General features: G+C 32.5%; 1 protein-coding gene across 1 annotated transcript in view; it reads left to right on the forward strand.

Annotated features, from left to right (window-relative positions):
• The window catches only part of LOC126818365 (DNA-directed RNA polymerase I subunit RPA1), a 35,960-nt gene extending 19,182 nt beyond the window's left edge, over window positions 1-16,778 (forward strand). The window contains exons 17-33 of the mRNA XM_050545755.2: window positions 1,314-1,528; window positions 3,473-3,557; window positions 3,827-4,027; window positions 4,621-4,749; window positions 5,279-5,434; window positions 6,004-6,200; window positions 6,608-6,737; window positions 7,244-7,366; window positions 7,735-7,959; window positions 8,399-8,454; window positions 9,092-9,259; window positions 10,157-10,365; window positions 11,371-11,495; window positions 12,871-12,951; window positions 13,298-13,462; window positions 14,459-14,569; window positions 14,934-16,778. Of these exons, the coding sequence (XP_050401712.1) occupies window positions 1,314-1,528; window positions 3,473-3,557; window positions 3,827-4,027; window positions 4,621-4,749; window positions 5,279-5,434; window positions 6,004-6,200; window positions 6,608-6,737; window positions 7,244-7,366; window positions 7,735-7,959; window positions 8,399-8,454; window positions 9,092-9,259; window positions 10,157-10,365; window positions 11,371-11,495; window positions 12,871-12,951; window positions 13,298-13,462; window positions 14,459-14,569; window positions 14,934-15,227 (2,670 nt within the window). The 3' untranslated portion in view covers window positions 15,228-16,778. The remainder of the gene's footprint in view (window positions 1-1,313; window positions 1,529-3,472; window positions 3,558-3,826; window positions 4,028-4,620; window positions 4,750-5,278; window positions 5,435-6,003; window positions 6,201-6,607; window positions 6,738-7,243; window positions 7,367-7,734; window positions 7,960-8,398; window positions 8,455-9,091; window positions 9,260-10,156; window positions 10,366-11,370; window positions 11,496-12,870; window positions 12,952-13,297; window positions 13,463-14,458; window positions 14,570-14,933) is intronic.
• The last annotated feature ends 413 nt before the right edge of the window (window positions 16,779-17,191 follow it).

Genomic DNA, 17,191 nt, shown 5'->3' on the forward strand with positions numbered 1-17,191 from the left:
AAAAATAAATACATTCCATTTCATTACCATTTGCTAAGAAAATGATATGTTGTTCTTCATTACTTTTCATTTAATAGTACATAATACCTCTCGGCTTGCTAATCCAGACCTTATTTTTAAGAAAAGGCATTACAGGTTCATAGGCTCTGTAGGATGGAGTGCAGATATCAAGTAGCACCCACTTTTTGTGACCTTTTGACCTCTGATGACTTAATAACAATGCTAATTTGCATATTGTTGATTTTATGCGAGGAATTTACTACAAACATTTGTAGTGGTAGATCATTGTTTTATATTGGATAGTTGCTTATTTTTGCCACTTTTTGTTTCCCCTACCTCAAAATTTTTCACAAAAACAATTGCCACCTACCAGTCAAAATCATGCAATTTTGGTAAAATAAAAGCTAAGGATGGATTCAGCAGATAATTTCAATTCATAAAAACCTAGCCAGGATTGCACACCCCAATCACCTAGACTATGTCTTTGTTAGCCCAATTAGAGCAGAAAAATAGGACACTTAACCTGATTTCATTCATACACAATTTGGGAGGTAGCAATTAAAATCCTGTGGTGAAGACACATAAATAGTATTTTTGAATTGCTGCTGCCTTGATTACATTTTTTGCAACTTTACAGAATTAATCATAAGATCAAACGTTAAAAGTCAAGCCATTCAGCTTAATAGGTTTCATATTCTGTCTTCTTTAATGAGATAAGCAAGATAAGCAAAACATGACACAATTAAATGGAATACAAGTTACTTACATGTTTATTTCTGTTGACAATTCAGTGCAAGTTCTCTCGTCTTTGTCTTTGTTAAATACTGCTTAAACAATATAAGCAATCTAATTAAAATATAGATCTATATTTCGTTTTGTTTTTTATGCTTTCGATGGCTTACACTGCATGTAGATCTAACAAGTTATAGTGGGAGTTCACGTTCTATGACGTCAGGTACCAAGCAAGCGACATTTGACCCGATTACGTCAGTCATTCGACAACCAATTAGCGACCGCCATGTATTTTTTGTCTACTTTTGCTTTGTTTTGATTTCTATTGCCGCTAATGTCTACCCACAGTTCCGCGCAACAAAGGTCAAATGCTCGATTCAACAGACCATTTGATTGGCTGACCCCTCATTTCAAGCAGAACACGAGTTAAATAACAACGCTTCCAGATCCAAGTGTAGTAAAGACAAGTAAAATCGAAATTTTGAACTATAAAAACGAAATGAAATTGGATCTGTGTTTTAATTAGATTGACAACATAAGCAGTGTAATTAATTAAAATAGAAATGTGTATTATTTTGTAGGCTAATAAGAAAAGATCTAAAATAATAAGAAAGTATCCAAGGGTAGGTATGGAGGCTGTAAAAAAAGCACTAGGTTTACAAGATAGTGTTAGTGAAGAAGAAATGTTGGCAGGATGGAGGAGTGCACATTATAATACAACAGATGATCGAGGTTTAAGAGAGATAGACGTTAGTATGAAAAGTAAAACTGATGTTGTACAAAATAAAATAGCAAAGTAAGTGAATGGGTTTTAATTGGTTTTTAATTATCATTAGGAGCATATTGACAAACTAAGTTATTTGAGTTTTTTTGTTTTATAAATATGCCAACATTAGTAGCATTAGAAAGATCAGACATCCTTATGGTTAGGAAAGTAATTGTTTGTCTGACAAATAAATAACAACAGAAAAATAAGTTATTAAAAAGGAGAAATCTAATAAGTTGCAATAACATTCTAGTTTTAGTAAACTACTCACAAGTGCTGAGAATCATTTAACCCTTCCTGAGCTAATCCCGACGATTATTTTATAGTCTGTCAGAGCGGCACCCGACGATAGTGGGGAAGTTTATTTAACTTGGTTTACTCCCCTGTAAAAGCATGGTTTTAACCTTAGATGGTGTATAACACAAGTTTTTATTACGAGGGGGTTTCCTCTATTGACGGAACAACCATCAATAGTCAGAACAGCCGAGGAATGGCGTCCTTCGCAACAAAAAGACTTCGGCTGAATTTAGCCGTGAGTCCCGATGTCGATGACGTCACGCCTATATTGGATTCGGGTAGTGACTATACTATTAGTGGGGATTCTTCTTGTGATGAAAATTCAGATGTTTGTCACAAAGTAAAGAAACAAAAAAGGGAGACTTCTCCGGAGGAAATTATTCGTCTGCTTTTATACAGTCGCGCACGTAGATCGCTACCAATATAGACGTATATGATATGGTCAAATTGGTTACCATGGCAACCCTAATGTGAATATTTCGGTATATATTATTGTTATTTTCCAAATATTTAATTTATTTTTATTTTATTGTTAATAAAAACTTGTTACTGATGATTTTTATATGTGTGTTGCCGACCGCAAAATTGTCAATACTGCTCGTTTACATTTTATTATTTTTAGAAAAAAACATTATTATCACAATTTAGTGACTTTTCCCCAAAAACCTATACTATTCTTACAAAAGAGATATCTATCATGTTAATAATCAAAATAGCTTTATTCCTGACCATCTTGAATTTTTTAATGACAAGAAAATATCCAATATTTCATTTATGACAATAATATGGCAGCCATTTTGAAACACACTGGTAACCATAGTAACCATAAAATCTAAACTAAACATATGCAAAAATCCCAAGTCATATATAATGGATATACATTTGCAATTTTACAGTTGTAGTCGCATTCATATTCAAGGTATGCATGGTTTTTCACAACAGGGTCTAAAGCTTGATTTTTACTCAATATTTGCATAGCCCTCTATGGGTATGAAGTGGTTAGCTCAGGAAGGGTTAAGTCATTTTAAATCCCTACAAATTTTGAATGTCGAGTATCTAACAGGAGTATCAGTTTAAAAATGATCAATTTTGTTCAGTATAATGAATTGAAAAACATTGCAACATTCTGCATCGTCTGCTGACTATATAATTAAACCAGCATCATCTATAACTTTTGGGTAAAAATCTTTAGATTGACCTCGTTTTAATCCTATTAAATCCAAGATTATCTGGTGGTGATGTTTTGTTTTATTATTCAGATGTTAATCCATTTGAGTACATAAAGCATGGATATAAACCATGAAAAATTATATATTGTCAACTGATTGAGCTCAAATTTTAATATTCATTATAATTCGAACTTAAGGGGAATTAAGCTATAAGAAAGATTGAATGAAATTGACTATTTCATGTCCCTTTAAAACAAGTATTGCAAGAACTAATGTTAACAAACAACCAAACTTCAGATATAATTAACTGTGGTAGATATCGGGTATTAATAACATGGTTTGTAAAGTAGACCTATGTCATATTAACTGGTTTTAAAAACAAAAACTAATCCAAACACAAGGGTTAATGTGACCACTTTAACAATTGTAACCAGAACTTATTTGAATTTATTTATAAATTAGTCAAATACCAAATACAAAGTGAAGGTTATTGTACATATTTTTTCAGTGTCTGTATGCCTGGTGGATTAGAGAAAAAATTTCCTGATAATAATCTACAACTTATGGTTTTATCTGGTGCTAAAGGTTCTATGGTAGGTAACACAAGGTTTTACTCACGAAATCAGGATACACAATAAAAACGGGAACCATAATGTAGTAGTGATATACATATATAAACATCTTAGCTGCCAGTGCTCCATTGCCTGTTAATCCTTTTGTTTTATTATAAACCGTTAATGTATTTCGAGAAGATGAATTAAGACGGTTTATATTTTTAGGTAAACTGTATTTTAGCTGCTTGTCGGCCATTTCTTCTTTTTGTTTTATTAAAAAACTTCATTAAGATGGGTTATACTTTCAGGTAAACTGTATGCAGATATCTTGTTTATTAGGACAGATTGAGTTAGAAGGTAGACGACCACCTTTAATGGTTAATGGTAGTACATTACCATCATTTTTACCATATGATACTTCACCTAAAGCAGGTGGTTTTGTTTCTGGTCGATTTCTTACTGGAATCAGACCACAGGAATATTTCTTCCATTGTATGGCTGGTAGAGAGGTGGGTTTATTTTCAAATTGTTTAAATGTACTGTTGAAAGGTTTTGGTGTTGTATAATGTTTCCTGGGTACTAAAGATGCATTATGTAACAGGTATTAGACATTTATTCACATGGCAAGCCCATAATCAACTTTCTAGAACATTGGATGGCTTAGATATTGAATGCAGTAGAAAAAACCTGCCACATCTGAATTAAATGCTTATATGGCTAGGCAAGCCAAAATATTGCTGCAATGAATGACATCACTAACAAAGACTGTCGATAAAAGGACTGACAATTGAGACTTTGTTTATTATCATCACAGTGGTACTTTACAGTCGAAAAGTTCAACTGTAGTTGCAGTTTCTGTCTGCCATTGATTGGCAATCAATGGCTATTTCTTGCCTGAAATCTTCCATGTATTTATTTCTCATTATCTATTTTTGAACTATTATGGCAAGAACTGCCCACTCTTTCTCTAAATCTGGAATACTGTACCTTTAACAAAACCCTTGAAGAATAAAAAATTTAATAAACTGATCTTGTCTTTGGAACTAAGAGAAATAATGAATTAATGTTGTAGTACTATATTTTATCTGATGTTTTCTAACAGGGTTTGGTAGATACAGCTGTTAAAACTAGCCGTAGTGGATATCTACAAAGATGTTTAATTAAACATTTAGAAGGTGTTATAGTTAATTATGATCTAAGTGTTAGAGATAGTGATGGTAGTATAGTACAGGTAATTATATTAAACATTTAGAAGGTGTTATACCCAATCTGGGTTCCCCTTGTCAGGAGGTGCTGGATGAATGGTCTAGCAAAAACATAAGCATCTTGTCGTTCAGATGTGATTAAAAATGAGGTTAACCACTTACAGTCTTTGATGTGGGTGTAAAGGAGGAAGTATGAGGTCGACCAGTTATAGTCTTTGGTGTGCATGTAGAGGAACAAGGAATTTGATGAAGAGTATATTGAAATGCCATGCCCATTGTCAGGTCAAAATTTCCTTCATTGTACAATTTTACCAGTTTTCATGAGCCAAGTTTGTGAAGAAAATTAAGTTGTTTAACCCTATTCTATTTTATATCCATTCTTTATGGCATTTTATAACTACAGTTATGGATGACATTTAAAAATTATCATTCAGGTGCTTCATTCTCGATTTTTAAGTTCTGCTTGTGAATTATTGGTTATGCCTATCTTGTTAGGAACCTTTTATGGTTTCAGCTAACAGATATGTTATGGTTTATTTTTGTTTTATGTTTTAGTTTTATTATGGAGAAGATGGTTTAGATGTCCAGCAAACGCCATTTTTACAACCAAAACAATTTCCATTCCTGGTAGAGAATCGTGTTGCAGTACAACAACATACTATAGAATCAAACCCTGATAAACACAAACACTTTAAAAAGCTGCAGAAAAGAGTAAGAATTTGTTTGATGTTTTTAACAAATCATGTTAGGGCTATTCTATTTAAATATGCCAGTGGTGGAGAGATGTGGGCAATTGTATTTTGATACAGTTCTGTCCGTCCTAAAACGTATGTGGTAGGAGCTAAATCGTGGAGTAATCATACGTGTCAGCTATATATGATGATCGATCAAGATATAGTATTAGTTGATGCATGCCTTGTACCCCCAAATTCTGATGTTTACTTGATTGAAACCTTTCAAATTCTTGAGGTGGTGCAAATCTTGAATGTTCAATGAAGTGTCTTTGGCAGGCACATTAAAGATCACATGAAAGATGTAATGAAAGAAGAGTAAGTCATAACCCTGATGTCCTGTCAAATTTTCCATCATAGTTTACTTTATGATGTATTCCCATCTTCATTAGCTCGGTTGGTGCAGAAATGTTATATCATTTCACTTGAGTATCCCGTTGGTGTCATGGAGAATGGTTTATATAGAGCCATTAAGCAATAAATTGTAACTATGTGTCACCCATAGTATATATAAAGTATAAACTTACACTAAACTCTGCGTCATTTTAGATAAAGAAATGGAAGAAATCTAATAATCCAGAAGTAAAAAAGAAGTATGATTCTGGTTTCCTGATATTTTGTCGAAAGAAAGGAGATGAACTGGTCACTGAAGAAGATAGAACATCAACCATGAAAAATGGTCGGTTTAAAGCTAGTACTAAACTTTGTGAAGAATGGAGAAATTTAGATGAGAATCAAAAAGAAAAGTAAGTGGCTTTAATATAAAATTAAATGGAGAGAGAGAGAGAGAGAGAAATGGGGTTTAACGTCCACTCGACACAAACTAGGTCATTTCGGGACTAACATATGGTTTAATTTTATTTCAATAATTCGCTTGAGCGTAGGGAACTTTAGCAGTGGGAGGAAACCCACGAGGCTGGACAGGTGACCCTACTCCTTGTCACGTACAACCGAGTCGACTCAATGACAGACTTTATGATACAGCGCGCACGCTAACCATTCAGCCATCCAACTATGTTTCTAAATCTTACAAAATGCATTTTTTATGGAACTTCAAGCCAGAGTAAAGGCAACTACAGAGTTATATATTGATTTGTTTTTCCTTAATCAAAAATGCATCTCTTCTGTAAGATTTTGTTCCTTTAATAAACAGATACATGAAGAAAGCATCACCTTGTCCTAATCCTGTATTAAGTGAAATATGGCCACATGAAGATGGTAATGTACGATCAGAGAGATTAGATTATATTATAGATAAATATTATACAGAACAGTTTGATAATGTAAGTGTGTTCTTTGGTTTGTTTATTATTTACATTAAAATGACAATTGAAAATAGAAAATGTGAAAGGATTTCTATTTTAACTCACAACCTGTGAACTTATATTCTTGGAATTTGGTGAGTATTGCACAGGTTCCGGATTCCATTCTGTTATTGACAGAGAACGTTCCTCTGCATTTTCCTTGTCAACAGTACAGGACAGAGGGCCTGGCAATCAAAATATTTTTAGTAGTTCTGATTGGTGGAAAAGCTAAGATTTTAAAAAGATTTCATTTCCTTGGTTTGGAATAAGAATAATACTCTGAATATGAAATTGACTCGGCAGGTGAATTAGGATATCTTCAGTTTGTAATTGCTTTTGAAATAAGTCTATTAATATAATCTAATGTATATATATTTTGGTATAGATGGTAAAAGAACTAGGTATATTAGATGTATTTGTTTTAGATGATAATAGAACTAGGTATATCAGCTGTATATATATATTTTATATATATTTTGTTTTAGATGATAAAAGAATTAGGTATATCAGATGTATATAATAAAGATGAATTTGAATGTTTAATTGGAAGTAAATTACAACAGTCTTATGCTCAGCCAGGTGAAGCTGTTGGTTTATTGTGTGCTCAGGTAAAATCCACATAAAAACCTCATATATTATGTTCATTTATTAGTGAGAAACTATCTACACAGACAATCATATAACAGTTATTCAACAAGCTATTTTTATTTGTATAAACTGTGGAAGTGTTCGCTTGCTCTAAAGGGTACATTGTTTTAGATAATATTTTTGAAATCTATTCATGTTTTGTTAAATATTATACATTTACAACAAACAGTATAAATTTGGTGATATTTTTTACTGCTTATTCTATATATCAATTGGTCTGATAACACTTGTTTTTTTTTGTTGTCTATACATCAATTGGTCTGATAACACTTGTTTTTTTGCAGTCTATATATCAATTGGTCTGATAAAAGTGTTGTTGATTTTGCAGTCTATAGGGGAACCATCAACTCAGATGACATTAAACACATTTCATTTTGCTGGTCGTGGTGAGATGAACATGACATTAGGTATTCCTAGATTACGTGAGATATTGATGACAGCCAGTGAGAATATACAAACACCAGCTATGAATATACCAGTACATAATACACCACAAGCTAGAGCAGCTGCTAAAAACTTACAGAAAAACCTGTCTAAAGTTAGATTAACTGAGGTATGATTAAATTTTTCTATTAATATGAAATGAAATGGGATGTTTAACGTCCTACTGTTCTGCTCCGATTGGGCTAATGAAGACGGGCATCCGGCATACGCCAATCAGTGTGCTATGAGGGTACTCTTATATCAAATTCCAACTGCCAGGAGATATTTTACATACATGCCAAAAAACCACGCTGAAAAATCACGATGAACTTTTTCAGCTAACACAAGGATCGAACTTACAACCTCCAAGCTAGCGAGCTAGTGTCTTACTCACTTTGTCACCGTGGCTCACTATTAAAATAGCCCATTTACCGAATCATTTGATCTATATAATATGGACTATGATGAATACCTTATTGTTTACATGTCTTTATTTGGTATTGATTTGATATTACCGAATATTTATAAGAATTTGTTTATGTTGATAGATATTTATTTATTATTTATAGGTATTAAAAGACATACAGATCAGAGAAGAAATGTCAATAGAAGGACAAACAATGTTGTAAGTTTATTCTTCAAATGTTTTTTCAATGGTTTTATGATAGAGTAAGATGGAAATTGATCTTGATTAACACAGAGAATTTCGGACCTAATTCAACATGTGACTGCTTGTGAAATTTAGGAAAATTAATTTCTTTCAGACCAGTTAAGTACAGAATAACATCTAGATGGTGGGTGGTGTGTGATTATATTTATATTTCATTAGTAGATATTGAAAATATCACACCAAATGCCAACTTCTAAGTGTTGATATTTCTGTAATAAATCAAGTGCTATTGTTACTATATATTTAATACTTCAGATGTTAGAAATATTTTTGCTTATTCAGCATATCACATCAAATACAAATGATTACAAATGTCAATATTTATGTTTCAGATCTGAGAAATATTTTATGTTTATATTTGTTTATTGTATTTAATACAAGTGATTACAAATTGTTGATATTTATATTTATATCAATATAGAAAATATCAGGTACCAGTTTTTACCACATGTTTATATTTATATTTCAGTATTAGATTTTGAAAAAAATCATACCAAGTATCAGTTTTTGCCATATGTTTATATTTCTGTAATCGATATAGAAATACAATACAATCAGTTATAATTTGTTTATACATGTATTTATATTTCAGTAATCGATATAGAAAATATCACATCAAGTATCAGTTTTTACCACGTGTTTGTTATAAAGATAATCTGAGTATAAAACCTAGCTCTATATTGTATTATATAGAGAATTACTATATTAATCAGCTGGTTGATGTTATAAGGAAAAGAATGGGACAGTCTAAAAGGAACAAGTAAGGGCCTTAAATAGTTTTGAGCACTTAAATAATTTGTATGAAATTATTTTTATTGAAGAATAAACTACAGGAGTGCAAACCGTAGAAATAATCACTCTTTGAAATCATAACATTTTTAGGAAGAGCACTGCAAACCAGTGTTGCTATTTCAAAAATTTTCTTGTCGGACATTTTTACCAAAAATAAAGGGGCATAACTCTTATCATTATTTAAGCAGACAGATGCAGACCATAATTAAAAATCATGTTTCAACAAAATATTCAAATTCATGCATAATAAAAATAATATTCCTAATTTATTTTATTATTTTATATTTAACCTGATTCATTACAAGTTTTATCAGTGTGTCTTATTCTTTGTTGTGTTCTGTAAACAGCCAATGAAAATACTTCTGCTCCAAACTCAAGCCATTGTCCAATTATCTATTTATAAGCTCACTAAAGTCATGTGCATAGCACAACCATCACCAAAGACCCCGGCAGTAGCTGCTTTGAATATATATATGTTACTAGCGGATGACCTTGCACTGTATGGGTTGAAAGTAAATCTCCAAAACTAGAAGCGGTAGGCCAACACCACCTAGCCTATGATACTTCCCAGTCTATGCACCAAATTTCAGCTGCCAACCCTGAACAAACAGACAGACAAACAAACGACAGTCACAAATATTAGTATAGATGCCTGTGTAGAATATCAAAATCTTCAAGAAGAAACGAAATAAAGATACAATTTTAATTAGACATTAAAAGACCAACACATAATGCATTTAGTTGCCTACTTTGTGTTATCTGCAATACCTGCATTGGGAAGATGTCAGTATGAATGTTTGTTTGATACATGCATTTATATTTTATGGTAGACTTGATAGATATGTTTATTTATATTTTATTATAGATTAATAGATACAGGAAATGTTAAGAGGCGATTGGATGATGATAATGAGGATATACCACCTGCTCTAGATAATGATGAAGATGAAGAATCAGCAGATGAAGGAGATGGCGATGCTACAGCTGTAAAAGAGAAAGAAAGAATGAAAGATACCCAGGAATATGTAGGAGAAGAGAATGAGAAGGGGGAAGTTACAATGAGTGAAGATGAAAGTAAGTTAATCATGATCATTTTTAGACACTAAATATTATATTGTTGTCATCTACCTTATCTATCTTCTTGATGTATTCATTTGTTGTCTTCCATTTTATCTTTATTGATTAGCATATCTATTGATATTATGGTTGGGAACGACGGTCACTCAGTTAGCAGGACATTGCCTCATTAAACTGGAGGTCCTGTGTTCGATCCCTGCGTTGGCTGAGAAAATTCATCGAGAGTTCCTCCTTGTCAGGGATGTAGGACAGAGGGCCTGGCAAGGGACAACTTATAGTCATTGAGATGGGGCGTAATACTGAGGTCCTGTGTACATATTGGCATGCATATAAAAGAACCCTTAACAGTTGGAAATGTGAAATAAGAGTAGGCCATAGCGCTGCAGTCAAGTCTAAATTTGCCTCATAGCCAATCTGATTAAAATACAGATCTATATTTCGTTTCGTTTTTGATACTTGTGATGGTTATTACATAGTTACCATGTTCTTACATAGTTACCATGTTACCATAACATACAGTTATTACATAGTTACAATATGCTTGTTTGGTCATTTACATACAGTTATTATGTAGTTACAATATGCTTATTTGGTCATTTACATACAGTTATTACATAGTTACAATATACTTGTTTGGTCATTTACATACAGTTATTATGTAGTTACAATATGCTTGTTTGGTCATTTACATACAGTTATTATGTAGTTAATGTATGCTTATTTGGTCATTTACATACAGTTATTACATAGTTACAATATACTTGTTTGGTCATTTACATACAGTTATTACATAGTTACAATATGCTTGTTTGGTCATTTACATACAGTTATTATGTAGTTAATGTATGCTTATTTGGTCATTTACATACAGTTATTACATAGTTACAATATACTTGTTTGGTTATTTACATACAGTTACGATATGCTTGTTTTTAGCTTTTATTCTGAAGATATAGCAAAACAAGATAATCTTTTAATTTCTAAGTATACTTTCTATGATAGATGATGATGATAATGATGAGGGAGATGATGGTGTTGATGGAATGGATGTAGAAGATGATCAGAAAGATGTTGAAATGACATCAGTTAAACCTTTAAGTTCTACATCTGTTAATGCTAGAATACAAGTAAGTACAGTAGGGTATCACTTTATTAATGGTGGTGTAATACCACAGTAGGGGATCACTTTAACGGTGGCTTTGAGATTAGTCACCATCATTCATGTTATTATACATGTTCTTATGGGCCAAGCTCACACTGTATTACATGTACATATCCAAATTATTCTTGGATATGGATAAAATACAAGATTTATATCCAAAACTTTCTTAATGAAGGCATCATACAAAGGCTTTTATGATTATGGAAACTAAATATGTGATAAGGAAGAAATTAGGGAAATTCTTTTCGAAACAACTAAAAAGCTAATGTCTAAGATTGTGAGAGAAAATAAAGCTGGACAAAAAGTTGGAAATCAAGCGTTTATTTATATTTACTATTTTACATGTGAAAAGTCCAGTGGAAGAACGATCTAAGTCACATTTGTGTCTTTTCGCATAGAAGGCAAAACAGACTTTTGGACGAGAATGCTTGACGCGAACAGAACAACGAATGGGTTTAATTACAACTTATGATGTTTAATATGAATCATAATTACCAGTACAACAACTGACTTCCACTTTTCAGCAAAATTAAGGTCAAATAAAGTGTACGATGGACGTATTTGTCCGGAAGGCCATTTCAGAAGGGCCTTGGTTCGATGTGACTGCGATCATTTTTACCTGAAATTAATTGTCCCACAGAAAGCTTGTACAATTTGCTACCAGATGGCGCCATTAGCTGGGGGTTGTTGAAAAACTAACTTAGATCGTTCTTCCGGAGCTCTTCATTTATATAGGAGGGCTGGCTGAAAAGTTCTAACTTCTAATTCTGAAAAGGATAGATCAATTGGGTTGAAACAAACTTTTGACACCAACAAATACAATTATTGAAGGAATCATTGACATAAGAACTGAAACTATAGTGTTATTGTCTTCGTACCAAACCATCTTGTGAACATAGCCATTGAAATCACCAGAAATGGACAAAACTGGCTATAAGGCAGTCACTAAGTACCTGCAACTGAAAGGATTAACCCCAACACAGATAGATGCTGATGCAATCTCCACCTTAGGGGATGATGCCCCTTCCTTTTCAATAGAAATGAAATGGGCTTTGGAATTTAAGTGCGGCAGAGAGAGCTTTGATGATAACTTGCATCCTGGAAGGCCATCAACAGCAGCCATTTAAGAAAACATTACCTGGGTGTATGACGATTGACCACTCAACATATTGCCAGTGTTGTGGGCATCTCGCCAACAAGTTAGTAATGACAAAAAATTTCTGCAAGATGGGTGCTGTTTTTATTTCCCACCGACGATGTGTAACTTTAATTGCTATTTCATTATCAGATATAAATTTATGCTTTATTTAAAAGTTGTAATATACTGGGTTTTTTTGTAGCATTTATTAGCCTCTTGTCCTGAAGCTGTTGATTATAAATTTGATACAAAGAAACAATTGTGGTGTGAAGTTGTCTTACAGGTAAGTTCTTATATATATCCAAATTTAATATCAACAGAATACTTTGGTCCTTCCTACTTGTCTTGTGAATGCTGTTGGATCTTTTTTTGTAATTTTCAGGCATTAAAGATATAGGGGGGCATAAGAAAGAATTATTGAAATTCACAATTTTTTGATTGCCAACAGGGGGTTTTCTTCCACTTGACATTCAAATGCATGAAGTCTTTTTTGTTAATATTGTCTACAGTCTAGGGTGCTATCGCTGTTGATCAAGGGGTACTTGGAAATTTGTAGTTATAAAAATGATTTAGTGGGTTTAATACATATGATTTAATACATAATGAAATGGTTTTCTTTTATCTTGTAGTTTAATCTGAGTGATGTTAGACTAGATATTGCCTCAGTTGTTAATGAACATGCTAAGAAAGTTGTATTACATTCAGTTAGTGGTATCAACCAAACATTTTTAAACGAACAGACAGAAAATGGTGAATCTATACTTCATTTAATGACAGAAGGCATCAACTTCCAGGTATACTTAATATTGACTGATGAACTATATTAGGGTTATTTCCCTTGTTTCACAAGAAAGAAGCTGACTGCTTGGAGCTTAGTCCTGTTTTGATTCAACAAGCATATAAAATTACTTTTGCTTTTTATAAACTTCCAAATGCAGATGTCTATTTAAAATTCTTATGTTGAATTGTAATAAAGACTGTCTGTTCTGAAAAGGGAGAAACTGTGTCTGCTATAAAGTAGCATAGTACTGAAGTCTGTTTCTTATCAATGCTGCCGTGCAAAGGAAGAAGGCAGTATCTACACTTTTCGCCAAAATATGTTTTTGGTATTGTTGTGATCAGCAGTATCACATGTAAAAATTGAATTCCTGTATCTCAATTCGGTAAAGAGATATACAGTGTCGATTTGGGCAGTAAATGTATATTGTCCTGGTATAACTAAGGAGGAAAGCAGTAAGTGTAGATACTGCCGTTCTCCTTGATACATCTATGACAAGCCAGAGTGAGATTTGGGCAGTAAATGTAAATTGCCCTGGTATAACTAAAGAGAAAAGCAGTAAGAGTAAATACTACCGTTCTCCTTGGTGTTGGCAGTAAATCTAAATTGCCAAGGATTTGGACTCAACTAAATGTGGAAATGTCTAGAACAATATTTATGCTTAAATATGCAGTTTGTAAACAGTCCGATCATCACTGAAACAATTAGAGGGCATATGTAGATACTGCTTTTCATCTTGGTTTTACAATGGGCACCGGAAATAATCCAGAGTCATAAAATGGGCAGTATCTGCATTATCTCAGTCCCACAGAGAAATATATGAAAATCGATAAGTTATATCGAAGGAGAACCAAAATCTTTCCTTATGATCCAAAAATCGCATTATTCTATTGAAAACTACGAGTGCAAGAAAGTGGCAAACTTTAAAGTCGATTTTCTCAAAATGACTATTTTGCAGATACTGCCTTTCTCTTTTGTATGTATTTTGAAAAAAATATGTTTTTATTTACAGGAAATGTATAAATATGCTGATATATTAGATTTAAATAAATTATATAGTAATAATTTTAAACTGTTTTCTCAAACGTATGGTGTAGAAGCATCTGCTAGAATAATACAACAGGTTTGTATAATATACATCTATAAAAATGGACAGGATATACTTACTATTTCTAGAACAACTGATGCCACTTCCCATAGCTAGCAATGGTTATTAAGGCTGTAGCTATGGTGGTTTAGTAAGTAAAGTACTGACTGACTAACAAGTAGGTCCCAGGTTCTATTATTCGATCTTGTTCGAGAAAATTCCTGGGAAAGTGGCTCATGGTGCTAAATTCTCCTCACAGTACACTGCATGACATATGCCTTTGTTTTTTAGACTTATTCTTTAAGATCGAAATATAATAAAAGACTGAAATCTCAAAATGGTCTATTACCAAAAATGTAAAAATATGTAATATTATAAAATAATTTTAATTTATTTGCAGGAATTAAAGAATGTATTTGGAGCTTATGGAATCTATGTAGACAATAGACACCTGTCACTGTTATCTGATTTTATGACATTTGAAGGAAATATTCGTCCGTTTAATAGAATCGGTATAAAAAATAACTCCTCACCATTGTTAAAAATGACATTTGAAACAACAATGGCATTTTTAGTGGACTCTAGTATACATAGTAATATAGATAGATTAAAGTCACCATCATCAAGAATTATTGCAGGACAAGTGGTATCATGTGGTACAGGTAGTTTTGATGTGTTACAACCTTTAATTTAATTCGTGGTGTATTCAAGTGCATATAGTGAAATCAGTGGTGTTATAAATATTAAAGAAATACACCTTGGAATGAAAAAAAGACACATTAAGATGGTGGCATGAAATCAATATGAAGGTTTAATCTTATCTGACTACACCACCTGTATTTAGGTATAAAAATAAGAGTGTAGATTTATAAAGTTTGATTTGTTCTATGAAGTGATTATTTGTCTATTGTAAGATCCACAGATAGAGCCAATGTTGAGATATAGCTGATTTTATTTTCAACAGTTGACGGGTTAAACTAACTTCTGCTTAATATTTCCAAACATCAATTTATTGGATAGATTTTGTTCTATGACTATATAAGAAACATAGACCAAGTCAATTTGTGTAAATTAAATTATTTATTCATTGTTTAGATGTTCCATTAATCACTGATACTATAAATAGATATTTCAAATGTTTATAGGAATTAACTCATTGATTTTGAAGTAATTGAAGAATTCTGTCAGTTTTGGATAACAATAAGGTACTTTGTAGTAATGGGTTAGAATTGGGAGATATTTGTTAATATTTGGCACTTGAGCAACGAGGTACTGATACTGTAAATAGACTTTTCCAGTTTATCTTAATAATTTTGCTAATTTCATGAATTAACTCATGTTTTTTTTTTGTTGTTTTTTTTTTTTTGGGGGGGGGGGGTATAATTCAACCACTGAATAATTCATTTGCATCATTTTTGGACCTAATTGGTTTGTTTTAAACAAGTATGTTTGAATGTGTATGATCTTAACATTTATTCAGTCATGTTTTAATAATTTGAATATATTGTGATTTTGTTAAAATGATTAATTCTGTTATAATGGTTTTGTTAATGAATGTGAATATTAGGGTAATGTGTGGTAAGTACAATTGAAAAGTTTCTATAAAGATGTTGACTTGCTCTATCCTAACTACATAACTTAATTGTATGGTGCTATAGAAGATATGTAAATTAAAATTAATTCAAAGATAATATTTGACTTTTATAGGACCACATTGAAATGAACGTGGTATATCCTGGTACATTCATTGGTCGGTAGTCCACAATTTCTAGTGTACACTCAACAGACTTCATCTATCCTTGATTTCAACACTCTCTGTTAATTTCGTCTAAGATTTATGGACAAGGAGTAGGTCACAAGTCCAACCTCGTGGGTTTTCTCTGGGTCCTCCGGTTTCCTCCCATTACTAAAGACCTGTAGGTACGAGTGAATTATTGAAATAAAATTGAACCATTTGTAAGTCCCGAAATGACCTAGTTTGTGTCTAGTGGACGTTAACCTACCTCTCTCTCTCTCTCTCTCTCTCTCTCTCTCTGTCTTTGTACAACCCTGTAAATGCTAACAATAGTTATCACTCCATCTATATGAAATTTATTATTTAATTAGTTATAAGAGTAATGACCCTTGCTTTACTTTCTGACACCTTGTTAACTCTCAAACGACAAATGTTATTCGATTTGTATTAAATTGATATTGGTGTCTTGTAAACGTTCCCATTACCCAAAACAGAAAAAAATATGATACAACCCTTGGACAACGACAGGTGTGTGCTTTGTTGCCTGGAAACCTATCTTTACATTTAATGTTGAAGTATAATGTTATATTTTACAGGATTTGTAGACAATATTTTTGTCCCCCGCCTTTCAAAGAAAGCAGGGGACTATTAAAATGGGTTCGTCTGTCTGTCCATCCGTCCGTCCGTCTGTCTGTCCGTCACACTTTTTGGGACACAATAACTCTTCTTCTAATTGACCTAGAATGTTCAAACTTGGTGTAGGTGTTTATTAGGTCAATGCCTTGATGGAGTTCGAAGATGAGCAGCATTTTCTGCTTAGGGTAAGCAGAGATAAGCAATTTGATTGGTTGATGCTTTGGGACACGATAACTTTAGTTCTAATTAAGTGAGAGTGATGAAACTTGACCTTGACTAAGTTCGAT

Source organism: Patella vulgata, chromosome 4 (assembly GCF_932274485.2).
Source record: "Patella vulgata chromosome 4, xgPatVulg1.2, whole genome shotgun sequence".
NCBI lineage: Eukaryota > Metazoa > Mollusca > Gastropoda > Patellidae > Patella > Patella vulgata.